The sequence below is a fragment of the Chiloscyllium plagiosum genome, unplaced genomic scaffold (assembly GCF_037043375.1).
Source record: "Chiloscyllium plagiosum isolate Xiang-an unplaced genomic scaffold, Cpla_swu_hap1 HiC_scaffold_30, whole genome shotgun sequence".
In the NCBI taxonomy this organism is placed as follows: domain Eukaryota; kingdom Metazoa; phylum Chordata; class Chondrichthyes; order Orectolobiformes; family Hemiscylliidae; genus Chiloscyllium; species Chiloscyllium plagiosum.
The window spans coordinates 7,003,371-7,030,892 of NW_028270168.1; the positions used below are offsets into that span (position 1 = coordinate 7,003,371).

The window sequence follows — 27,522 nt, forward strand, 5'->3', positions numbered from 1 at the left end:
ACTCCCATCTGCTCAACGATAACTACAGATGGGTAATAAATGCCATCCCAGCCAGTGATGCCCATGAAAGGATGAGTAAAATCAAAACAACATTTGTAACTCAAAAAGATAAACCTAATCTCCTACTTAATACTGAATTCTTTTCTTTCAGGATGGTTTTCCTCTTGCCAAGTCTCATGGTTCCTCCCATCTCTCCGGGATTGTGTTCGGGCATGTCTATCACCTGTACAAAATGTAACAAAGAATGTTAAAATCTTCATCTTGCTAAGATATCAGCATTAAACTCTTGATTTGACCAAAGCAACTTGCAAACTAACACCCGCAGCATGCTATGGTTTTACATCTTTTATCTCCGCAGAGTTCTCAACCTCAGGAAGCTCAGTCAATCAGTATTTTCAATAAAAGGGTCAACGGATGGCTACATGTCAGCATTTTGGATGCAGAGGGATTGAAGGGATGTGAGGATTGTGTGGGAAGCTGTAGTGGAGGTACATGATCAGACAGATCACGTTGAATAGCAGAGCATGTTTGACAGGCAAAATGGCCTCTTCCTACTCCTATCTCTTGATTTTATGTTTTTATGAGATAGGTATTAAGAAAATTCATCTTCAATTTTGCCCCTTGGCCATCCATTTTAGACACAGTGAAATTTCTAACCTCAGTTAGAAGGATTTGGCAGTTTGAAGGACTTGACTCTGTTTCCATAATAAGACCGCAAGAAATAGGAGCAGAAATTAGGCCATTCAGCCCATCGAGTCTGCTCCGCCATGCAATCATGGCTGATAAGTTTCTCAACTCCATTGTTCCACTTGCTCCCGTAACCCTTGATCTCCTTGACAATCAAGAATCTATCTAGCTCAGTCTTAAATACACTCAATGACCTGATCACCACTCCCTTCTGTGGCAATATATACCATACATTAATTCCGTTCAAAAAGGTCTTCCCTTTTTCTCAATCTGACAGACTTGTCCCTGACAAAAGCGGGTGACATTGGTCAGAATATCCTAAATAATTCTAGGGAAATCAACATAAAACAATCTTCTCTTGCAGTTTAATTTTTGATAGTGGGGAGATACCTTAAATGAGTTGAGAGTGTGGTACTGGAAAAGCACAGCAGGTCAGGCAGCATCCGAAGAGCAGGATAATCAACGTTTCGGTCTTAAGCCCTTCATCAGGAGTGATTCCTGATGAAGGGCTTGTACCCCTTGCTGTGCTTTTCCAGCACCACACACTCAACTCTGATTTCCAGCATCTGCAGTCCTCACTTTCTCCTAGATACCTTAAATGACACCATTACACAAATCTGTACTCTTTTAAGGTTAATAACAAACTGTAATGCAAATCGACATTATGAACAACCAGGAATAAGTTTTAATACTCTCTTCCATTGGGAAAGCAGTTTCCCATTCTGTCACAAAGTCAACCATCTTTGTATTGGCTGGTAATTGAGAGAATCAGCAATGGTTGTTTAAACAGATTCTATGTGAGCGCTGTCACAGATCAACATGGTAACCATTAGGAATACAGGCCCTGAGGAGGACATTCAGCCATTTAGTCAAACAGCCCAGAAACCGAACCTTCAATTCAACTCACCCATGACGACCAGTTTTCCCAAACTAAACTAGTCCCATTTGCCTGCGTTTGGCCCATATTCCTCCAAACCTTTCCTATTCATGTACCTGTCAAAACATTTTTTAAAATGTTATAACTGTGCCTGCATCTACAACTTCCTTTGGCAGTTAATTCGACATAGGAACCACCCTCTGTGTGAATAACCTTGTGATTTCAAATAAATCTGTTGGACTATAACGTGGTGTTGTCTAACCTCTGACCTTAACCACATCCCTGAGAAACAAATGGACATTTCATAGCTGGGCTACCGGGAAAACTCCTGGATGGAGGGAACAAAGCACTGTGCTTTTCAACACACCATGTGATAAAGCAAGCGGACCTTCTCTCAAAATGACCAGAGGTTCAAGGGACATGTGAAACAATGGGCCAAAACGATATTCCTCCTCACTTCATTGAAAATGACTGACCAGCTCAGCTCCAAACATACCAAGTGCTTAAACAAAAAACACAATTAACTTAGTGGATATTACATACATACCACAGGATACTTTGTATTAGGATTAAATTCAGTGGAATTGGCATCTGTAGAAGCAAATTCACACAATAAAACTTACTGCATTTGAAACAGATTTTATGTATTTTTTTAAACCTGTATAAAATGATCAGTGATTAAATAGTAATGCTGGTCAGAGTTAACTGGGCTGACTTTGGCAAATACATCATATTCTGCTCGACCCTTTTCCTATTAAAAGCACAACTATTGAAAGAATAAATCGCTTGACAGCAAAAACAAAGCAATGAAAATTTTAAACTATGTTTGCCAGATGTACTGATTTGGTTGAAAAATGCACAGTTCACATTTAGGATTATAACATTAATAAGGGAACATAAATGATAACATGTGTGTTGGTCAGTGTGGAAAATGAGGTCTTGATGTGATAATCCAAAAATATAAACTCAAGTCAAACTTCACAAATAATGACATAAACCAGATTTTGTCATAAAATTACCATCAATGATCCACTGGAACAAACAGATGTTGTTTTCAGTGAATTCAGGGTGCATATGAAATTTTGTAGGTTGTCATAAAGTAGAAATCACTGAACTGATGAGAACATGTCCTTTATTAATTTCTCTGAAGAAACCCTAAAAAAAAACTACACGCTTCAGTCAACTATAACTAAATCTGTACCGACTTCTTATAAACCTTTCTGAAATGACATCAACATAGGAAATGGCATCACCACAGGAAACAACATTGCCACATGAAGTGACATCAAGCCAAAGAAACCCAAACGTATAAATAGAAGGCAGGAATCATCAGCAGTGCTTTGTCTGGAGACTCACTGAAGATATTACCTAGTATGGTGACGAAACGTCTGAAATCGAACCTCCCAGCTCAACGAGCAAACCTACATCCAGAATCTCAACCTGAGCTACAAATCTTCTCAAAGCTCGTTAACTGGTCAGTGTGATTGGCTCCTTAGTCTACCTGATGGCAGTACTATTGTTAGACATTTCAAGATTGTCTTGACTTGGTGCCAGATTTTAATCATTGTTGGGAAAGGGGAAATTCACAGAGCTCACTTTGGTGACAACTTTATTCCGGTGATCTATCATCACTTTTCACCACAGATTATGAAATTCAGGCTGGTATTTCAAAAACTGATGGATATCAAAATCATGGTCTAAGTCACAACTTAATATACTGTATATACTTCTGTAAAAGTCAACATTTTTTAGACTACTTCTTAAGGTTAAATTTATGGGGTCGACTAATACAAAGACACTAATTTTGAGGGGCTGAAATTCATGCTACAGTCCATAATTCAGTATTATTAGCAGAAGCCCAATTGATCTCCAAACAAATAAAAAAAAAACGAATTACGATAATTACCAGATCATAACAATAGAAATAAAAATGGATTAGTAAGCTTTTACTTATACATGCAGAAAGTGAAACAGAAATGCAATATGGCTTTAAATCACAATTACATGCCACATCTTAAATCAAACATGTCACATACAAAATCCTGCAAAATCACACTGTTCAACATCTTCATCACCAAATAAAGCTTCATAAGCATCAGGATATCATTGTATGGACATTCTTCATCCTCGCTATCTGTAGTTAACAGTAGCACATCATCCACTTCTTCTTCAACTGTGCCATCCCATAGATATTAATCCTTTGTACTGTCCAATGCTTTAAAAATTCTACATTTCTTGAATGATGTGAAAATAGTGCAGCTCTTATTTCCTTCCATGAATCAAAGATCCATTCACAGATCAGTGGCAGTGATGGAACCTGCATACTGCCTCCTTTTGTGTAAGTATTTCTCCATCACATATCCAGTTTTTCCACTTCAGTATCATCATGTCCTTAAATGGCTTATTGATACCAACGTCTATTGGTTGCAAAACACTTGTAAGTCAGCGGGGAGCTACAGCTACATCAATGTTATGTGATCGAATCTTATCACCAACATTCTTCACTACATGTGATTTAAACTGATCCCAGATGTACAAACTCTTTTTCTTGCATAGCCTGCCAGGTCACAAATCTCCAACTTCCTTTATCCATTTTCCACATTCACCTTCATCCATCCAGCCTTGTAAATGTATGTGGATGACAACTCCTTTTGGAAATTTCTCCTCAGGCAAAGGTTTTCTCTTAACGTAGTGCCACCAGCCATACAAGAAAGAACTAAAGTAAACTTACTTTCCTCATAGCCAGTGATTCTCACCAATACCGATTTTTTCTCCTTTTCAGTTCACATTTCGATTCTCTAGCAAGTTGAGGGCAATAGACATCTTGTCTACGTTTCCAATGCATGATCACTTGTAGCCTTCCTTCTGCCGATTTCTGTTGACAAACTGGTGAAACTGTAATATCTTATCTTCTCGTTCAGCAGGCAGCTTTTGTGCAGTCTTAGTTCTCTGCCAAAGTGCTAAGTCATGCCTTCTCATGAACCTCGTACACCATCCAGCACTTGCCTTAAAATCCGAAATTCCATCCTTCTCGGATCCGTTTTTAGATTAGATTCTTTACAGTGTGGAAACAGGCCCTTCGGCCCAACCAGTCCACATCGACTCTCTGAAGAGTAACCCACCCAGAACCATTTCCCTCCTAACACTAACACTATAGGCAATTTAGCATGGCCAATTCACCTGACCCGCACATCTTTTGGATTGTGGGAGGAAACCAGAGTACCCGAAGGAAACCCATGCAGACACGGGGAGAATGTGCAAACTCCAAACAGACAGTCACCTGAGGCTGGAATCGAACCTGGGACCCTGGTGTGAGGCAGCAGTGCTAACCACTGAGCCACCGTGTTTTGTGCATGGATTCAGACGGCTTCATGACTGACACATTTTCGATTTTGATGATTCTCACGTACCCACTCAGCAACACTTTTCTCCAATTGCGGCCGCTTGCTGGGTTTACCCCTGTTGGCAGTTTGGTTTTGGAGTTGTCTGAAGTTGATTCGATATCTTTCTCCAATCTCTCACAAGTTTCTCTGAAACACAAAATTTTCTTGCTGCTTCACAGTCATTTCTCTTCTCTGCAACTTCAATAACTTGCAGTTTAAATGATGCTGTATTTTGTTTGTTATTTCTGGAGGGCATTTTTACACAAAGTGATGAAGAAATTTCAAAACCTCAACTAGATATATATGACTGCATTCCACGAGATTGATTGTCACCTGAATCTTTTGTGCCGAGTTGGTGAGAACTGAACATGGAATCACACAATAGCATTTCCTCATTGTAACATTAATGTAAAGGATAATACCTTGACTTACAAATGTTGATCTGTTATCTGTGAAGAAGTAGGGTTGACTTTTACACAAGATTTCTGAAATTTTCCATATCTTTTGGCCAAAAATAGCAGGCCAACTTTCATATGAGATCAACTTTTACTTGAGGATATAGGGTATATGTGTCTCCCACAGCACAGCTTATGAATGGGGTCAAAAAGTATGAATTGTAACTGACCAGGCCTCAAAAAGTTCCAATCCCTGATTGTCATAAATTTCATTCCAAATCAGGCTTCAGTTTAAAAAAAATCATAATTTGAATTTGTGGATCAGAACAGTTATTGCAACATCCAAATGCTAGCTCTTATATTTCGGACAAATGTTCGGCACAACATCGTGGGCCGAAGGGCCTGTTCTGTGCTGTATTGTTCTATGTTATGTTCTAAATTTGAAGTTTCTACAATAAGGCCCCATCACTGCTTTCTGTGCTGCAGAATGCAAGCTACTGTTCTGATTGGTCCCCCACTTGTCATGTGGCAGATATTACAACGTTAGCAAAGACCAATCGGAATAGGACAGTCACAAACTGATACAAACATCAAACATTCCACTGAACCGATGGGATTTGCTGACTCGTACCTGACCAATTAAGTGCATTTCGTGCAAACTCGACAACTGCCAACTGCATTCCAAGACAGACACCTAAACAGACACAACAAAAAATCTTAATGAAAAACAAAAGAACTGCGGATGCTGTAAATCAGAAACAAAAACAGAAGGTGCTGGAAAAGCTCAGCAAGTCTGGCAACAACTGTGGAGAGAAATCAAGCTTAACGTTTCTCAGACACTATCAGTTCTGAGGAAGGGTCACTGGACTCGAAGCATTAACTTTGATTTCTTCTCACGGTTGCTGCCAGACCCGCTGAGCTTTTCTAGCAATTTCGTTTTTTGTTTGTGACAACAGAAAGCCTAATGATCTCATCATTTACAAGACAAGTGCACGGTGATTGTTGTGGGGACAGCGTTGGTTGAAATTGTCTTACAATAGTGTGAGGCATTGACTGGGGATACAGTGAGATGTAGCAGTGAGAGAGATGTCAGACTCAAGGCCCCTCCTCCCCCATTCAGCTGCTCAGGGAGGTTGATAATGTTTAATATTTGGTTTAAGGGGGGGGGGGGGGTCAGTTAGCTCAGTTGCTGGACAGCTGGTTTATGATGCACAGTGATGCAATTAGCACAAGTTCAATTCCTGCACCAGCTGGTGTTACCATGAAGGACTCTCCTTCTCAGCCTCTCCCCTCACCCTCACCTAAGGCGTGGTCACCCTCAGGTAAAGCTCACCATCAGGCACTTCTCTGTGTAGCGAGACAGACTGCTCCAAGTCACCTGATGAAGGAGCAGCGCACCAAAAGCTTGCGATTTCAAATAAATCTATTGGACTATAACTATGTGTTGTGTGACTTCTGAACTACTCCACCCTAGTACAACACAGGCACCTCCACAAAATGAGACAATAGCTGCCTGGAACATTTTACTCACCCAGTATAAATAATGTTAATGCTGCTCTTTTTGTGTCACTAATACATCGCTACTTTTTAGGGAAATGATTCAAGGCTTTTAACATCAAATGGTATAATTGTGCGATAATTAAAAAGATTTCAAGATCTAATAATATCCAAGATCCTATTGTAGAATGTTTTAAAATGATCTGAATTTAAAGAGAAGACCGACTTAACTTTCAAAGCTAATTTCTTAAGCAACAAAGTCAACAAAGCCATAACATCCCACCAAAACTAGTAAAAAAAAATTAATTTTAACTCAACTTTCGTCTTCCAAGAATGTGAACTATTTAAGTGGAATGATCCGACACTAAGTGAGCAAATTAGGAAGTTGGAAATCCACCCCACAATTTTCTAACATTATAATTCATGGGAGTGCCAGATTGCAAAACCACCTACACTATTCTGCTGCTGTTCAGGTGGAATGGAGTTGTTAAAATACTGGATAAATCAGATAATATAATGACTGTTTGCAGATCAAAGACAGAAAGGCAATGGCCTAGTGGTACTATTGCTACATTTCTAATCCAGAAACTCAGTTAATGTTCTAGAGAACCACATTCAAGGGTCAGGCAATGACAAGAGATAATTTAAAAAATCATGCGTTGATATTCAATGGTGCTACCATCACCGAATGCCCCAATGTCAACACCTTTGGTATTGCCATTGACCAGAAACTGACTGGACTCGCCACATAAATACACTGGCTATATCAGCAGGTTAGAAGCTAGGAATACTGCAGCAAGTAACTCACTTCCTGACTCCCCATCTACAAGACACAAGTCAATACTTGCCTGGATGGGTGCAGCTCCAACAACACTCAAGAAGCTTGACACCATTAGAACAGAGTAGCTTACTTGATTGGCACTGCAGCCACAAACAGCCACTCCCTCCACCACCAATGCTCAGTAGCAGCAGTGTGTACCATCTACGAGATTCACTGAAGAAATTCACTGCAGAAGATCCTTAGACAGCACCTTCCAAACCCACAACAACTTCTATCTAGACAGACAAGGGCAGTAGATACATGGGAACACCAGCACCTGCAAGTTCCTCTTCAAGCCACTGATTATTCCAACTTGGAAACACATCGCTGTTCCTTCACTGGTCAAAACCCTGAAATTCCCTCCCTAAGAATGTGGGTCTACCTGCAGCACATGGACTGCAGTAGTTCAAGAAGGCAGCTTTTCAAGGGGGCAACTGTGAATGGTCAATAAATGTTGGGCCAGCTAGCGGCACCCACATCCCAGGGATGAAGAAAAACCAATGAGCATAATCACTTTATACAATGAATTTCAGGCCAGTCTTTCAAAAAAACCATTTGATACAAAAATGATAGTCTGCATCACAATTTATCACCTACTTACGAATGAAGAATTTAACTCGATACAAATTATATTCGAGTGGCTCTCCGAAGTTCCACATCATAAATTTAATTCCAAACCTCAGTTTAAAATTTAATAACAATTTGATGTTGCGGATCTGAACAGGAATTACACCTTTCACATGCTTCACCGGAGTTTTATGGGAGCGCTGTGCAACAAACTGGCACTAAGATAATAATGGAGCATCAGGATAAAAAATTGCCTTCAAGGATCTGGGTTTTCAGGAGTGTCAAAGGAGCAGACAGAAGCAGAGAGGTTTAAGGAGGAAATTCCAAAGCTTCAGCAGGAAATGGCATAGTCACCAACAGTGAACACAGATAGAACCAACGTACCTAAAAATGGTTTCTTTTGTCTTCTGGCCCAAGCAATAGCGAGGATCTTGCCCTCTGTACCTCGAAAACCGAAACCACCAGGAACCAAGACTCCGCTGTGAGGAACCATGGGCATTTAGAGGTCACAACACTCCAGGAACAACAGTGCACGCCACTACAGCAACCCAGTTTTTAACTTTACTTGATGGATTCGCTCTTTAAAAACTCTCAATGATTTTTAAATTGAATGTTGGTATCAAATGTTTCATTTAATAGGGAGAGGTGACAAAGTAGAATTCTCCCACCATTTCTTTTCCTGTTTTGTAATTTTCTATCAGCCTACATTATCTGACACCTACTTTTAACCCATTTCAGTTTTCAAAACAATGTCTTCCTGGGATTTAACATCAAAATCTTGACCAAAACTAAGATTCTTCTCGAAACACTAATTTTACCCTGAATCAGAGTCATAAAGATGTACAGCATGGAAACAGACCCTTCAGTCTAACTTGTGCATGCCAACCAGATATCCTAACCTAATCTAGTTCCCGTTTGCCAGCACTTGCTATATCCCTCCAAACCCTTCCTATTCATATACCCATCCAGATGTCTTTTAAATGTCATAATTGTATCAGCTTCAACACTTCCTTTGGCAGCTCATTCCATACATACACCACCCTCCGTGTGACAAAATTGTCCCTTTTAAATTTTTCCCTCTCACCCTAAACCAATGCCTCGAGTTCTGGAGTCTCCCACCCCAGGGAAAATACCTTGTCTATTCACCCCATCTTCACCCCTCATGATTTTATACACCTCTAAGATCACCCCTCAGCCTCCAATGCTCCAGGGGAAACAGCCCCAGGCTATTCAGCCTCTCCCGGTAGCGCAAACCCTCCAATCCTGGCAACATCCTTTAAATCTTTTCTGAACCTTTTCAAGTTTCACAACATGTTTAATAACTTCACATTTCCACTGAGAGGACACCTGGTGTGAGCAGCAACATTCCTTAGGCATTCTTCATTGCTCTAACTTTATAAATGCTGCTAATTTACCGTCAGAATATTCAAAGCAAAATGTTGGAACAACAAAGCAACTTGTGCAGATTGCAAAGACTAACATATTTATTTACCTCACCAGAAATTTGCGTGGAGAGTATCTTACTGGGATAAAATTCTTATTATTATGGACAAATCATGATAGATAAAACACTTTAAAGAGCTTACTTGGCACTGCACAGGTTCTGCCAGGCTTCATGGTACTTGACCGGCTCATCCAATTGTCTACAAGGTTCCAAGTCTGCGGAGTCAATGTACTGTGAAAAAAAATGATGTGCTTTTACTCACTTTAAATCTTACACAATACACCGAAACAAGTTCACGGATTAAAAATCTGTGGCATGTCTTTAAGAAAGCAACATTCTTATCTCTTAAAAATTTACTCATTTTAATTTTGTACACCGTATCCACAGCTTGTAGGTTATCCCCTACAATGGGGAGATCAAATATAGAATGGGGTGACCACCTTTGTTCAGCCTACAAACAGCAGCCCTGAGCTTTTTTGCCCTCGGCATTTCAATTCTCCAACAAGCCCTTGACGTGTATGTAAAGGTGAATGAATTATAATTTACCTTCAGCCACCCAAGCAACACCCCCTGGCAGACACCAATGGTTATTCAGTTAGAGTAATTATATTGACATAGGCAGCCTTGAGGTGCCTTGGCCAAACAGCAATCCATAAGGTGATGGTACTGATGCCTTCCATATCTTGCTAAACATTTCTTAAACAAAGCAATGAAATGGATAATGACCAAGAACAGGAATCCTGGCTGAATATTCTCTCCCTTACCAAACAGCTGTGAGACACAGAGGTCCCCTTTTTGAAGATTTTTGTGACTGGGGGGTGTCTGCCAAGGTTCTGTCTGCACTCACATGTAGATTGACGGGTGCCAAGGACTGCTCCGAGAGGAAAGTACATCAGAGTTGTTTTCCAAACACACTCTTTCTCTCACCTGCTCTTCACAGGTGGGATTGGGAGAGGCCTGAGGATGGGGCACAGAATGGGCATCAGAGAAACAAAGAAACATGGAGTTACATGTTGGCCAGACCAGGAAAGGCTGACAGAAACAAACAAAAGCAGACGCTGGAAATCAGAAAGGAAAATAGAAATGGTTGGGAAAACTCAGCAGTTTCTGTGGAGAGAAAGCTGCAGGTTTAGGATCCCATGACCCTTCTTCAGAAATGCACCTGAAATGTTCAGTCTCGTTTCTCACCACAGAAGCTGCCAGACCTGCTGACTTTTCCAAGCAATTGCTATTTTCCTTTCTGACTTCCGTCATCTGCTTTTATTTGTTTCTGCCATCCTTACCTGGTCTGGCCTACACGTTACTCCAGACCCACAGCAATGTGATTGACTCTTAACTGCCCTCTGGGTAATTAGGGATGGGCAATAAATTCTGGCCCAGCCAGAAATACCCACACCCCGTGAATGAGAAGACAGTCACCTGAGGATATAAACTGACATGAACGTTGCAGAAATTCTCTCTTTTGGTTTTGAACTGGAACAGTCAGAATGCTTCAATTAAAGCGTGCTCTCAATATCTCCCAGAAATTGCTGAGAAAACTCAGCAGGTCTGGCATCTTCTGTCGAGAGAAAGCTGCAAGTTTAGGGTCCAATGACCCTTCTTCAGAAATGCACCTGAAATGTTCAGTCTGCTTTCTCTCCACAAATGCTGCCAGACCTGCTGTTTTCTGTCTTTTTAAGGTAAGCAACAATTCCCTTTCTTAAAGGACATTAGTGAACGAGATAGGTTTTCATGATAATTGACAGTTCTTACATTCTTGTCATGACGCTAGCTTTCCTGTGTTCCAGATTTTTGCTGAATTCAAGTTTCAGTGACCCCAGGACATTGGCCTGTTGTTCTGGGTTATTGGCCCAGTAACATAACCACTATGTCACTACTTCCCTGCCGATATTTGAATCTTGGGAGGATCTATATGTTGTCACTAGATTGGATTTTTGTCTGAATAGCTTTAAATTTGCTGTTACCCAGAGACATCTAATGAGCTTTACCATGACAGGTTAGTGTCTCAAGCCAGCCAAACACCACAGTGTCCTCTACAAGCCATACAGAAACTGCACGAAAGGGGAAAGCAACCGTGGATCTCCTTTACGAGACAGATTGAAGAGTCATTAGTGGGCATCTCATAGTCAGGAAGTGTTTGTGAAAGTCATGACAGCAATGTTAAAGCTGGTACAGAAAACAATACAAAGTGTAAGAAAGATTGAACTAAGAATGCTACAGAATGAGTTAAAAAAAATCATTTGACAAGTCTTCAACAATATTGAAAAGTGGGAGGAATTTCACTCCAGACTTATGGAAGTTAATAATCAGTGCAAGAATATTTTCTTGGCAGTAATTAAGTCTTGGCATGATCTTAAGGAGATACTCAGACTGGAAGACTCATACCCTAAGAGTTGCATTGACAGGAAATTTGCTACTTTTGAGCCAGATGGAGCTTGGCTTTTGGAAAAGAAATTAAACTCCTGCCGCACCTTCTGAACTTTTACTGTGCATGTGTTTTGGCTGGATGTCTCTGTGTGACTTGTTAATGGTGAGGAGTGAGTGCTGTTAACATTACTATTATTTCTAAAGCAGAATCCTTTCCAAAGCCACTTTCCTGGTGGAAAAGTTTAAAGTGCTGGAAAAAAAAGGCTTTACCTGTTTAATTGTTATTATCGTTCCTGCAGCCTGCAGATTACCTCTCTAAGCTTCTCCAATGCAAATGAAATGAAAGATTCAACTAATCCACTGCCAGAGTGTGGTGGAGGCAGGCTTGACTGAAATTCTCAAGAGGGGATTAGATCATTAATTGAAAGAGAAATAGGTGACAGGTCAATGGGGACAGAAGAGGGTGTGACACAAGGTGAATTGCTTCTTCAGGGAGCTAACACAGAATTAGATAGAATGGCTTTCTTCCATGCTGTAACCCATGATGTCAAGAAAATATTCTATTTTTAGATACCTTTATATCCATCGTGACTATTATAGCATACGTCATAAATTATGAGGCAGTTCATATCAAATAAGATTTCATTTTTGTTTGAAGACAGGTTCGATCATTTATAAATTTCACCTGAAAACTTTTGCAAAACAACAATTGATCATCTGGTAATATGACATCGAAAAAATTTGATTTGGTTTAAAAACGTTTGCTGGACACATTTTAAAAATGCATTCAGCCCAGTTTAGCGTGTGGGAAAGACATACACTGACAACGTGTAATTTAAGAGATGGTAAATCAGCAGTTACTCCACTCACCTTGACTTCCAGTTTCTGATTAATAGCCAGAGCTGCGTGTTCCAAAGCCTTTATGACTGAGGCATAGGAATCGGAGAGTTTGGTATATTTACCAACCAACGCAATGGAGCATGTCTCGAGTGTGCGATCATACCTGGTTTTAGATTTTGCAATTGGAAAGGAAGAGAATAGAACATGTCACAAAAATCAATAAGCTGAATAAAATGTGCAAGTTGTTGTGTTGCCATAGTCTTACCACACCATAGGGGCTGCTCTCTCATTAGAGAGAAGTGACTGGTGGTGATTTAACGTGAGAGCCACCAGCCCTCAGGCAAGGGAAAAGGTTGGGAAGGAGAGTGGGCGGCTCGGTGGCACAGTGGTTAGCACTGCTGCCTCACAGTGCCAGGGACCCGGGTTCAATTCCCGCCTCAGGCGACTGACTGTGTGGAGTTTGCACGTTCTCCCCGTGTCTGCGTGGGTTTCCTCCGGGTGCTCCGGTTTCCTCCCACATCACAAAGATGTGCAGGGTCAGGTGAATTGGCCACATTAAATTGCCCGTAGTGCTAGGTAAGGGGTAAATGTAGGGGTATGGGTGGGTTTCGCTTCGGCGGGTCGGTGTGGACTTGTTGGGCTGAAGGGCCTGTTTCCACACTGTAATCTAATCTAAAAGAGAGTCCTTCATGGTAATCTCAAACCAGTGATGGAATTGAACTCATGCTGCTGGCATTGCACTGCTCTGTAAACCAACAATCCAGCCAACTGAGATAAACCAATTCCCAAAATGTGTAATTTTTACACCTTAATGTGAATAAATAAAACCTTGTACCACATCACCTGAGAGAGGATGTTAAGTATTGAAGCAATAACATTCATGGTCAGGCCAAACAAAGCAAGGATTTGCACACATAGTTTGAGAGAGGTGTACTGAGTTAGGACTTTCCCAAAGCATTTTACAACCAATTAATTACTTTCAAAATGCAGTTACTACTGTAGCATCAGGAAACACAGTTTCCCATTGCAAGGTTCCATTACAATGAGATCAATGATTAAAACATTGATTTTAGCAAGGGATAAACACCAGTCACAGAATCTGGAGATCTCCTCTGCCGTTTCTCAAAGAGCATCATGGCATTCAGAGGGACCTCAGCCTAATTACTCCTCTCAAAGACGGCACTTTCAACAATGAAGCACTCCCTCTACTAATGCACAGGAGAGTCAACCTAAGATTCGGAAAACTAGAAATCCAAACTTCCATAGTTTTCTTTATTCCGATAATTCACATGATCAATTGAAGCTGCGAATCCTATCAGATCGAATGGATCAGTTGGAGTGGCAGTTAGAGGCAATGAGGAGTTTACAGGAGGTAGGGGATGTGATAGATGGCAATTATAGGAAGGGAGAAAAGCCACAGATACAGGCAGATAGATGGGCTGCTGCCAGGAAAGGTAGGACAGGGAGGCAAGTCGTGAACGAGTCTGATGTGGCTATCACTATCTCAAATAGGTATGCTGTTTTTGGAAAACGTACGGGGTGATGCACTCTCAGGGGAATACAGACACACATCCAGCTTATTGGTACTGAGACTGGCTCTAAATTAACGAGGGCTGCATCAGGGTCTAAGTGAATAATGGTGATAGGGGATTCTCTAATCAGAGGCACAGACAGGCATTTCTGCAGCCCACAGCGAGAAATCAGAATGATGTGTTGCCTCCCTGGTGCCTGGATCAAGGATGTCTTGGAGAGGATGCAGAATGTTCTCAAAGGGAGAGGGACCAGCAGGAGATCATTGTACACATTACAACTTATGACATAGGAAGAGAGAAGGATGAGACTGAGGAAAGAATACAGCGTGTTAGATAGGAATCGAAAAAGGAGATCCTCAAGCGAGGTAATATCTAGATTACTCCTGGTGTCACGAGCCAGTGAGAGTAGAAATAGAAAGGTAGAGCAGATGAACATGCAGCTGAGGTTCTGACGCAGGGGAGAAGGATTCACATTTTTTGATTATTGGAATCTCTTCTGGGGTAGAAGTGACCTGTGTAAGAAGGACGGATTGCATCTGAATTGGAAGGGGACTAATATACTGGTGGGGAGATTTGCTAGAGCCACTCAGGAGAATTTAAATTAATGGCCAGGGGACCCAGGGAGATAGAGTGAAAAGAGATCAGTCAGAGATTGGTACAGTTGTAAAAAGGAACAAGTCAAGCAGTCAGGGCAGTCAGGAACAAAGCAGAGAATGAGGTAAATTAAACTGTATTTTATCTATTTCAATGCAAGAGGCCTAACAGGTAAGGCAGAATTCAGAGCATGGTTGGGAACATAGGACTAGGATATCATAGGAATTAGAGACATGGCTCAGGAATAGACAGGACTGGCAGCTTAATGTTCTATGGTATAGATGCTATAGGAAGGATCAAAAGGGGGGGGAGGGCAAGAGAGGAGGAGGGGTGGTGTTTATGATTATAGATAACATTACAGCTGTACTTAGGGAGAATATTCCTGGGAATACATCCAAGGAAATTATTTGGGTGGAACTGAGAAATAAGAAAGGGATGATCATCTTACTGGGACTGTACTATAGGCCCCCCAGTAGTCAGCGGGAAATTGAGAAACAAATTTGTAAAGAGATCTGTTATCTCAAAGAATAACAGGGAGGTTATGGTCGCAACATAGAAACAGTCCAAATATAGACTGGGACTGTTGTATGTTAAAGACTTGGATGGAGAGGAATTTATTTAGTGCACACGAGAAAACTTTCTGATTCAGTACGTGGATGTACCTTCTAGAGAAGGTGTAAAACTTGACCAACTCTTGGAAAATAGGCAGGGCAGGTGACTGAGGTGTCAGTAGGGGAGCACTTTGGGACCAGTGACCATAATTCTATTGGTTTTAAGATAATGATGGAAAAGCTTAGACCGGATCTAAAAGTTAAAGTTCTAAATTGGAAGAGGACCAACTTGTTATTAGGCAAGAACTTTCAAAAGTTGATTGGGGGCAAATGTTTGTAGTTAAAGGGATGGCTGGAAAATGGGAAGCTTTCAAAAATGACATAGCGAGAGTCTAGGGACAATATGTTCCTGTTAAGATGAAGGGTATGGGTGGTAGATGATGGAAGATCAGAGAAATTGAGGTTCTGGTCAAGACGAAATAGCAAACATTTGTCAGATATCGACCACAGAGATCGAGTGAATCTCTAGAAAAGTATAAAGGCAATAGGAATAAACTTAAGAGGGAAATCAGGAGAGCAAAAAGGGGTCAAGAGATATCTTTGGCAAATAGGGTTAAGAAGAATCCAAAGGGATTTTATAAATATATTAAGGACAAAGGGTAATGAGGGAGAGAAAAGGACCCCTTAAAATATCAGCAAGGTGCCAATGTGTGGAACAGCAGGAGGTAGGGGCATACTAAACAAGTATTTTGTTGCCTGATTATTATCTTATTAACCCTAAGAAATACCTCACTTCTGTGAACATAAATGCAAGATTATGGTTCAGTTCACAGCAAGATGTACTCGTACTACCTTTTGCAGTGAGCACAAGAAAAACAGACTGCAAGATGCCGTCCCACCTGATCTGTTATTCCATTATAACACGGCTGATTTGGTGAATGTGGAGTCACATGTAGGCTTGATCAGGTAAGGATGGCAGTTTCCTTCCATAAACAGCATTAGTGAACCGCTTGGGTTTTTCCAACAATTGACAGCAGTTTCATGGTTATCATTAGACTCTTAATTCCAGATTTGTTATTGAACACAAACTCCCACCATCTGTAGCAGGGTATGAATCAATGGGCAAGCAGCTCTCAGGGCGGTCAGAGTCCTGGTAAAACTATGCTGTCTCACTCTGAGGCAAATATACCTTGCCTGACGTGTGACGTGTTTCAGTGGCCCAGCCTGTAAATATTTACAATATATTTCTCCATCAGCATCAGCTCTCAGACTGATAAAACACAAAAAAAAAATCAAAAGGTACTGACAGTGACACCAGACCAAAAAATGAGGATTTAAAAACAATCTTTCACTCCCTAACTGACAAAAACAGACTTCACATTACACCTTCAAAAACACCAGTACTGTTGTTCTAATTACACAGAGCTTCCTTTGCATGTGAGATATGGGTTAAATTTTATGTTTTCTTGAAGTTCATTCATCATCTAAAACGAAATTCAAATAACCCTTTGAACGTTAGGATACACTCCAGTGCAGGTGGAACTTGAACCCAGACTTTCTGGCCCAGAGATAGGACACTACTACTGCACAAGAGCCCCTCCAGTTCATCACAAATAGGTATATTAATTTGCCTCAGGCACACCAAGGTATTGCAAGCATATCAAAAGGTAAAAATTTGAAGAAACAAGCCTTGGATTCTTGCATTTCACAGAATCCCTATCGTATGGAAGCAGGCCATTCGGTCCATCAACCCTCTGAAGAGTATCCCACCAAGCCCACAACCCGTCCCCTATTCCTGGAACCCCACATTACCCTTGGCTAATCCACCTAGCCTGTACATCCCTGGACACGATGGGCAATTTAGCATGGCCAATCCACCTAACCTGCACATGCCTAAAGGAAACCAGAGCACCCGGAGAAAACTCACACAGGTACAGGGGGAATGTGCACACAGACAGTCGCTTGGGGGTGGAATTGATTCTGGGTCCTGGCACTGAGAGGCAGCAGTGTTAACTACTGAGCCACCGTGCTGCACTTGCTGATAAGTGATATGCCTGTTTCACTATGATGGAATTATCCTAATATTGGCGGCTGAAATGAAAGTGTCCTTTCCCGTGAGAGTTACACACCGAGCGAGTGTTACTGTACCTATCTGCCATCTCTTTCCACTTGTTCAGTAGTCTTCTAGAATTGGCTTCAAATTGGAGGTTCAGCCTCTCCTTAAAATAGCCCACCACACCTTCTGCTTCAAGTAATAAAGGGACTCGGTAGAGGGAACAGACATCATACACACAGATGACCTGCAATCAAGGACAACATGTAAGCTATTTCAAGAGAAACATCACCACAGGAAAAACCATGTAAATGTATCCCAAACTAGGAAATGACTGGGGCTGGAAATGTGTTGCTGGAAAAGCGCAGCAGGTCAGGCAGCATCCAGGGAACAGGAGAATCGACGTTTCAGGCATAAGCCCTTCTTCAGGAATGATTCCTGAAGAAGGGCTTATGCCCAAAAGGTCGATTCTCCTGTTCCCTGGATGCTGCCTGACCTGCTGCGCTTTTCCAGCAACACATTTCCAGCTCTGATCTCCAGCATCTGCAGACCTCACTTTCTCCTCTAGGAAATGACTGGAAAATGCAAAACTGTAGAACACATGGGAAAAATGTTGAAAAGTCGTTGGCAGATAGGGAGCCCCTTGACCTCTTATCATACAAACATTTCAAAGCAATCTTTTTAAATGACGGTGGAAGGCAATCTTTCTTTTAAAAACCCATATTTACCTTCAGATTGATCACACTGGCAAAATTAAAAACATTTGAGGCAGAATATAGAGATAGGTTTTTCTACAAGTTGTTCTGTCTTGCACTAGATTCCTCTTCCTTTCAACTGCTTCCTGGACACACCGAACCAGGAGGGATAATATTCAAAGGTCAATATCAGAAATGGGTGGGTGCACACATCAGAAAGGAGATACAGGCTGGGTCTCCTTCCCTTTGGAAAATGCTTGAGGAATGACCAATAGTTTTCAAAACTGCAAAACGTTTCGATAGAGAGGACTGAGAGAGAATGATTTCAGTAGTGGGGAAGAGCTGAACCAGAGATCAGCAACATAAAAATCATCATCAAGAAACCAAGCAGGAAAATCAGAAGAAATTATGTTACCAAAGAGCGGTGAGAACGTTAAACTTGTTAACTCAGGGGGTGGTTGAAGAAAATAGTTGGGATGCATTTAAGAGTGTGCTACGCAAGCATCTGAGGGCAAGCAAATGGAGTCACGCTGGTGGATTTACTAGACAGGAGACAGAGGAGGGTTGAATGCAGCAACTGCTTGGGCCGAATGGCCTGTTTTTGTGCTATGTAAAGGCAGCTTGGGGCACACTCTCCTGGTGGGTGCTCACTTTGCACCTCCTCCAACCAAAGTCGAAGTAACCCGATGCACAATCATACCACACATCAGGGAGGGCTCACTGATCGATATCACTTCTCACAGCATCCCTACAGTGGGAAAGTCACTATTTCTACACAAAGCAAATCGGAATCAAGATTTAAAAATAAACGAAACCAAAGTAAAATTCTTAAAAATTCAGGCATCCTGATAACATCCATTCTCCCTGGGCAAAGCTTTCTAGAAAATCATCAGACAGTAAAAATGCTGAATCTACAGTTATTCCTGTGTTTGTGCGAGGGTTCCGTTTCTGAGAACTGCCACAAACAATGAAATTGGTAAGTGCAGAGCGTGATAAAAATGCAGGTAAAAAATAGAGTAAAAATCATGGATGTGCAAGTTTGCCCACAGATGCTGAATTTTATTGATATGGATAGGCAAATTCGCATGTGGGGAATTCACTGATACAGAGGATTTACTGTCTAATATCTATCATCTTTAATGTAACAAAACCTCCCAAAATACTTCAAGGCATATGTAAACATGGTGCTGTTAACGTCTCTGACTTTCAGGAAACTCAAACCAAACTGCCCCTTGTTTCTATTTAAGTTTGTGGTATCAAAGAATGACTTCATGATGTTTATCTGTCCAATAGTAAATTATCCAAATTCACTCAGAGCAAACATTATATTAATTCTGAAGGCTGCCAGAACTTTTAAACACTGAGTTTCGTTAGGCAAAGTCGACACCATACTTTCCTAGTCAAAGTTTATTTCAACTTATACTCTACAACACTCCAACCTCATTGATTCCTTGTTCCCATACGCAAATTTCTTTTAAGAGAACTTTTGCCGGTCTGGCAGCGTGTGGAGAGAGAAAGCAAAGGTGCTCCCTGACCTGCTGAACCTCTCCAGCAATTTGTTTTTGTTGCAGATTTTTAGCTTCTGCAGTTCTTTGCTTTTTAGAAATATTTTTAACTAACCTTGAGTTACAACAACCCTTCAGTCCAGGTGGGATTTAAACCCAGATGTTCTAGCCCAACGTTGGGACATTGCCACAGCACAAAGCTCATTCCAAATTCAAAGGGGAAGCACTAGACTATTAATTCAGAGACCAATGCTCTGGGGATCCAAGCCTGAATCCCAGCATAGCAGATGGTTAAGTTTTGAATTCAATAAATATCCAGAATTAAGAGTCTAATGATGACCACGAATCCACCGGTAACTCTCAGAAAAACCCAACGGGTTCATTAATGTCCTTCAGGGAAGGAAACTGCTGTTCGTACCTGGCCTGGCCTACATGTGACTCCAGATCCACAACAACTCTTATCTCCCCTCTGGGCAATTAGAGATGAGCAATAAAAGCTGGTCTTGCCAGCAATGCCCACATCCAATAAACAAACAGAAAAAAAATCCAACTCTCTTAAGTTTCTCCTTATCTCACTTCTCACTCTCTAGCTGATAATCTTGTGAGCCCTAGTCACTTCCATATAAACTAATGAAAACACAACATCCTCTTTATCCTAGGAGAAAGTGAGGACTGCAGATGCTGGAGATCAGAGCTGAAAAATGTGTTGCTGGAAAAGCGCAGCAGGTCTGGCAGCATCCAAGGAGCAGGAGAATCGACGTTTCGGGCATAAACCCTTCTTCAGGAATGGCTTCAGGATTCCTGAAGAAGGGCTTATGCCCGAAACATCGATTCTCCTGTTCCTTGGATGCTGCCTGACCTGCTGCGGTTTTCCAGCAACACATTTTCCAGCATCCTCCTTATCCTGTCAAACTGTTCATAATTTTGAACAACTCAATCAGATCAACTTTAAACCTTCTCTGCTCCAAGGAGAATGTAGCCAATTTCTCTACAGCTTTCTTGTTTCCAAAATTCCAATAAAACATCTTTGAAATTTCTTCAGGGTTTTAATACCCGTCCTTAAGTAAAGTGCCCAGAACCAAACACAATACCACAATTGTAGTCTGACCAAAACCTTAAAATCCTCAGCGGGTTAGGAAACATCACTATAAACAGAAACGCAAAAAAAATTAGAGCAATGAATTTAGCTGTAGAAAAAACAGTCACTGATCAGAATGAAACTTTAACTCTGATTCCCTCTCCCCAGACACCGTCAGAGGATTCCCAACATTTTTTGACCTAGTTACAGCTTTACAAAACCCACAGCTTTTTGCTTTAATATTTTTACTCCTTAAATAATGCCTGCTTTTAAATTTTACCTGTTCGGGTTCTACATGGCAGAACATAGAGATCTTTTCTTTGACAGATTTCTCCATGGGCGTTGTACAGCGGCAGACAATCTACAAAGGAAGTGAGAGCAACTTTAGAAAGAGTTTATTACAAGGTCAGACATATACAGCTTGATAAATGTACTTTACAAAAGGTAAATATTGCTGCTTCCATTGCAGCATATGTGTAGACAGATGGCAAATCAACAGAAGATGTTTTATACACTTACAGTTATAGAGATGTACAGCACGAAAATCGTCCATATTGACCTGATTTAGTTGCATTTGCCAGCATTTAGCCCACATCCCTCTCAACCCTTCCTATTCATATACACATCCAGGTGCCTTTTAAATGTTGCAATTGTACCAGCCTCCACCACTTCCTCTGGCAGCTCATTCCACACATGTACCACCCTCTGCATGTAAAAGTTGCCCCTTTAGGTCCCTTTTAAATCTTTCCCCTCTCACCCTAAACCTATGCACTCTAGTTCTAGATTCCCCCACCCCATGGAAAAGACCTTGTCTATTTAAACTATAAATATAAATCATATACCCCTCATGATTTTATAAACCTCTGTAAGGTCACCCCTCTGTCTCCAACATTCCAGGGAAAACAGCCCCAGCCTGTTCAGCTTGTCCCTATAGTTCAAACCCTCCTACTCTGGCAATGTTCTTGTAAATCTTTTCTGAACCCTTTCAAGTCTCACATTTTGCTGTTAATGCTGGTCATCAATGAAATATAATAAAAATGCTCATTTAAACTTCTATTAGTAGAAAACTCTACTTATGGAGTAGTGCTGTGCTCTGCTGGAAGACAAATTGTTTGATGTATTAATTAATACAACTGATTTAAAGATGTGGACCATGGGAATAGTTTAGAATTGCATCATGGTTAGCACAGACATGATGGGCCAAAGGGCCTGTTCCTGTGCTGTACTGTTCGATATTTGATATCTTGCAGCAAAGACATGCTTCACCTTTAATGAACAAAAGAAAACAAACATATAAAAGCAGCAAAAAGGAACAGATTAGACACAGGATACTGCTGTACTTTGGAAGAAATAACAATCTAACTTCGTACATAAATGTTACTTTCATAGTAATATCATCTAAATAATTGTGTTTTAGAAATTATTTCTCAATGCATCTCATCAACAGCAAGGTCTAAACACTTACCACCCCCTGACTGAACCCCATTGTTACAAAATAAACACTAAGGTTGCGGCTTTTTTTTAAAAAAGGTAATGTTTAAAGAAGGTAACAATTAAAACATCAAAGACCAAAGAAATTGAGTGATGAATATTGACATGTCAAATTTTGTGTGGAACTACCTTCATTTCTTCACTTCTACGCATATTTCTCTCTTTGATTAGACTCCTTCATTTATCTAGTGGCTTGTACTCTTCAGAGTCGAAGAATGTGGTGCTGGAAAAGCAAAGCTGGTCAGGCAGCATCCGAGGAGGAGAGTCGACGTTTCAGGCATAAGCCCTTCATCAGGAATCCTTCCGCTTTTGTATTCTTCCTTTCACGTCTGCACTTTCAGGCAAACCTCCTCCTTCTGCGTGCCCTCTCCTGTGTTCCACTCTGTTAATGTTGTATGCCTCTCTTCAGTTTGCTCTCTCAGTTCTTTCCACTTTTGCCTCGTTATCGCCCTTTTCTCATTTGTTTTGACTTTCCCATGCTCTTTATTTTAGTTTTCCTCACACTCCAGTTTTTTTTAAACCTGTGCAGAAAACCCTTGAGTGGTTTTCCCCACCAACTAGATGCTATTGTACTGCCAAAACGACGTCTTGACTATCGTACAAATGAATAATGTGATGTATGAGTTTGAGTACTGGAGTGATGCCAGGACTGTAGGCCTTACATTCCATTGACTGGCAGGCTATAGACAACAAGCTGTCCTGTCAATCATTTGAAATGGGTACCATACTAGTCACACTCAACTAATCCCTGCTTACAGGGCTCAGAACAGTCTATCCCATATTAGAGGTAATTCTGTTATTGGAAATAATTTATCAAATAATTCAGACTGTGCTGACACCGACACCAAAAAGCAACTTAAGGTCAGTCAGGTTCACAGTGTGATGTTTTTGCTAAAAACTACATGTATTAAAGCATAGGACCCTGTTTTATGTGGGTAAAAGAAATTTATAAATACATTATGCTGTTTCTTTAAATTGGGCTGTGGGCACAGCCAGTCTCTGCTGCACCCCATGGCAACTCCCTGACCAATCAGAATTTACTTTCAGTTTGAGGATGGAGATTCATGCTGTATCACCATGCCAACAAAGGTTCAAACAATCAATACCCTCGTCTTATGCTGTACAAATGGTGTCCCTTTGTTCAAGTGTTTCTTTAAGTTTTGTACTTAGACAAAAAGCTTCAACTGCTTGTTTCCTTGCGACAATGTTTACATTTTGTCTTACCAATTATTTCAATTCAAACTCCAGCGAATAGTGAGTAGCCTGTCTTTACTGCTCTTTTCCTCTGCTTCAAACAGCCACACAGGACAAAGGTCCAATCTTTATTGTCCACTAACTAACAGCTCATCTCTCTCTGAAACAACAGGGTTAAAGATAATTCTGAACTTCAAAACCTTTGAAAATGGATATATCACTTTTGATTAGTAAAGGTCATGAAAGCGATGGAGTTGAGGTAATTTGCTGACAATTGAACTGATGTTTCCAAAACTAAAGCCTACAAAACTTTGCACCTAACTATCTGCAATGATTATAAGACCATAAGGTACAGGAACAGAAATTAGGCCATTCAGCCCATCAAGTCTGCTCCACCATTCAATCACACCTGATAAGTTTCTCAACCCTGTCTGCCCACTTTCTCTCCATAACCCTGGATCCTACTTTTCATTTCCATTCGGTACACTCCTTAAAGCAGGCCATTATTTTCCACTTACCAAATCTGGTGACAGTCCTAGACCACGAAGCTCCCGAACGCTGTTTTGGGTTGGTTTTGTTTTTTGCTCCCCTGTTGTACTTGGCTACAAAAGAAAAGGTCAATTGGTTTGTGCATGTGCAGTTTGTCAGCCAGAGTAAAGTCAACAACATGCATGTTAACTGAGTAAGAATACAAACATACTGGATGTTGTAACACAGAACGGGTTCATTTTCACATTAATTGCTGAAAATAACCAAAGTGGACTCAGCAAACTTTGAAACTGCTTTGACACGTCATCCAATCAGATAACTGAATAATACTGCCCTTTGTGCTTTGAAACACAGAAAAGAGCCACATCACTTCATAATACACACAGCACATTAGAACAAACCCATCTCGGACTCAAATTGCGAGTGTCTGCTGGATTAGATCAAACAAGATATACTGATGGATTTCAGAATCATTGCTGTTACGTGACACCGCTCTGCAAAACAATCCAGTCAGTCCCATTCCCTCATTCTAGTCCTACAGTTCTACAGGTTTACCTCCCTCAGGTGCTTGTTTGTTTATGGAATGCCAATATATCAGCCTGGCCTCTAACTTTTTCTTAAGAATTTAAGGAAGAAGGACACATTTAGTACAATCGTGGACGATCTTGGGCTCCACATACCCAGCTGCTCCCAGCATCCCAAAATTATCCAAGACCAAAAATCTGACTATCCCAGTGTTAAAAATATTTCATAATCCTCCTGGGTATACAATTCCAAAAATCAAAACCGACCCCCTCTAGAAAAGCTTGTGGAGAGAAACAGTTGAACTGTGACCTTCCCAATTCACTGCTGTATACGATAGATGGCTACTGCGGATTTGGGTCTGATACCCCATTGCTAGATGTGGAATTTCAGCCTGGTCTGATCTGCCATCTTTAGGAGTATGTCACATTCCTGGACTGAGTGTTCCAGTCATCTACAGCTGGAGTATCACGATGAGACAGTTTGCAGTCACATAAAAAATACGTGGCTTCTATCAGAAGGTTAAGGAGGGGCACTAAAGGTAACAATTCAGGAACAAACGCAAGGGGAAAGTTAAATGAATAAAAGTACAGTTTGTATTATCATAGAATCATAGCAAGTTTATAGCAGGAGGCCATTCAGCCAGCTTTCCACATTGATTTACAAAGGAGCAATTCAACTTGTGTTATTCCCCTGTCTCCTCCCTGTTGTACTGTCAATAATTTCCTTTGCAGATGACAATCTAATCCCTGCCTCCACCACACTCTCAGGCAATGTTTCAAGTCAGTTTCACCATTTTTTCTTACTGGAGAAGCTGAGGAAAAAGGCAGGCTTTGTAACACCCAAGGTGCGTGTACCTAATGGCCATACCTGTATCAGAAAGGCATTGCCAGGAACCTGGAAGGAGATGGCCCAGTCTCAGCCAGTCAGGGACAGTTTGCAGGAAGGAAAAGAACAATTATAATTACACTGGAAAAACCAACTCTTTTTCCCAGCATATCAGATGTTTAAGCTCAGGAGGTGAATTTGCTTCAGAAATAATGGTAAGATTCAGTGTTCACTGGTCATTATTAACAAGTGACACAGGAACTTCGAGAACCCACATAGGCACAGTTAAATGCAAAATCCAGAACTTGAGCCTAAGACTCACCTCTCTCCCAAAAATTGTGCAAAAGAAGCAAAGCACCATCTGTTTCCCCTGTCAAGTGTAACAGAGTGAATTTCTTGCACTGAATAGTTTTAGATTTGCTGTTACCCAGAGACTTCCAATGAGCTCTACCATGACAAGTTAGTGCCTTGAATCAGCTAAATGCCACAGTGTCCTCTACAAGCCACATGGGAGCTGTACAAAAGGGGAAGGCAACTGTGGGGAAGGCCTGGACAGAGTGGATGTTGGGAAGATGTTTCCATTGGTAGGAGCAACTAGGACCCGAGGGTACATCCTTAGAGTAAAGGGAAGACCCTTTAGAACGGAGATAAGGAGAAACTTCTTCAGCCAGAGAGTGGTGCATCTACATGTGACTCCAGACCCACAGCGAAGTGGCTGACTCATGACCACCCTCAGGGCAACTAGAGATGGGCAACTGACCCCACATCCCATGAATGAATAAAAAGACGTTCAGAAACGCTGTGCTGTACTTTGAGAATGTGTTTGATGCAGTGTCAATGTTAAAGCAGAGGACTCACCTGAGGAACTAAACTGACATGAATGTTGCAGAAGTTCTCTCTTTTGGCTTTGAACTGGAACTGACGGAATGCTTCAATGAAAGGCATGCTCTCAATATCTCCCACTGTACCACCCAGCTAAATACAGAGAGGATATTGTTAGCAGAGTCACATTAAGGGACACACACTTAAAATAACTTGCATTGATAAGGCAGACCCACTACTGCTGTTATCTCTTCTGTTTTGCAACCATTCCATCAGTATGGCCTCCCTTTGTTTCTCTGATGCCCTATTCTCAGGTGTCTCCGAATCCTCCTACCCTGTGAAGAGCAGGTCAGAAAGACAGAGGGTTTGGAAAACAACTCAGATGTACCTTCCTCTCAGAGCAATCCTTGGCACCAGTCAATCTACAGGTGAGTGCAAACACAACACTAGCACACCCCCCCCGATCACACATATCCTCAGAAAGGGGACCACAGGTTCTTGGTATTATCCCTTCCACTGCTTTTGAAAACCAAACATTTATGGGTTTCGGGGGGACCACTGTAGGCAAAATCTGGAAGGCACCAGTGCATAGCATCGTCTGGATTGCAAAGGATTGCTATTTGGACAAGGTACCTCAAGGCTGGCTGTTGCTCTTCCGGATGAAGGGCTTATGCCCAAAGCATCGATTCTCCTGCTCCTCGGATGATGCCTGAGCTGCTGTGCTTTTCCAGCAGCACACTCTTGACTCTAAGCTCCAGCATCTGCAGTCCTCACTTTCTCCCTGTCTTTCAGAGGAGCCACATATCCCTTTTCAGGAATTCAAGCTCCAGATGATTCTCCCGGAGTCTTTGGCCTGCATTCTGCTCAAGACCATCAGCCCCAGAAATATAACAAGTCAGTCATTCCTTGTTTGTGGGGCCTTCTGGATGCTAACTGCTTGCAGAATACTTGCAAAGAAGCAGCTGACCAACCATGAAACACTTCGCAACAGCACACGTATGGTAAATGCAACAGAATGCAAACATCGCACTTTTTAATTACCTCAATAACACACACTTCAGGCTCGACGCCATCATTATCGACTGGAATGAGTGCTTGCCGGACCACCCACTCCTGAATGGCGTCCGTGATGTGTGGGACAACTACAAGAAAACAACAAACATCAACATTAGCAACATAATTTATTCTCAATGCACCTAATTAGTTTCTCCTTCCCTTGCTGAATGCTGCAAGCAAAAATCTAATGTAGCCAGCAGCAGGATAAAACTTGAAAAAGCAAAAATTCATGCAT

The 27,522-nt window shown here is 41.3% G+C and overlaps 1 protein-coding gene across 3 annotated transcripts in view; it reads right to left on the reverse strand.

Annotated features, from left to right (window-relative positions):
• The window catches only part of LOC122563484 (CTP synthase 1), a 63,690-nt gene that overhangs the window by 22,995 nt on the left and 13,173 nt on the right, over positions 1–27,522 (reverse strand). For all 3 annotated transcript variants that reach the window (XM_043717263.2, XM_043717261.2, XM_043717262.2), the window contains exons 4-14: positions 27,273–27,373; positions 26,268–26,384; positions 24,089–24,172; positions 21,166–21,246; positions 17,703–17,854; positions 12,908–13,040; positions 9,813–9,901; positions 8,611–8,705; positions 5,974–6,036; positions 2,112–2,155; positions 127–223 (exon numbers count right to left, since the gene is read on the reverse strand). In XM_043717263.2, coding sequence (XP_043573198.1) covers positions 127–223; positions 2,112–2,155; positions 5,974–6,036; positions 8,611–8,705; positions 9,813–9,901; positions 12,908–13,040; positions 17,703–17,854; positions 21,166–21,246; positions 24,089–24,172; positions 26,268–26,384; positions 27,273–27,373 — 1,056 coding nt within the window. The remainder of the gene's footprint in view (positions 1–126; positions 224–2,111; positions 2,156–5,973; positions 6,037–8,610; positions 8,706–9,812; positions 9,902–12,907; positions 13,041–17,702; positions 17,855–21,165; positions 21,247–24,088; positions 24,173–26,267; positions 26,385–27,272; positions 27,374–27,522) is intronic.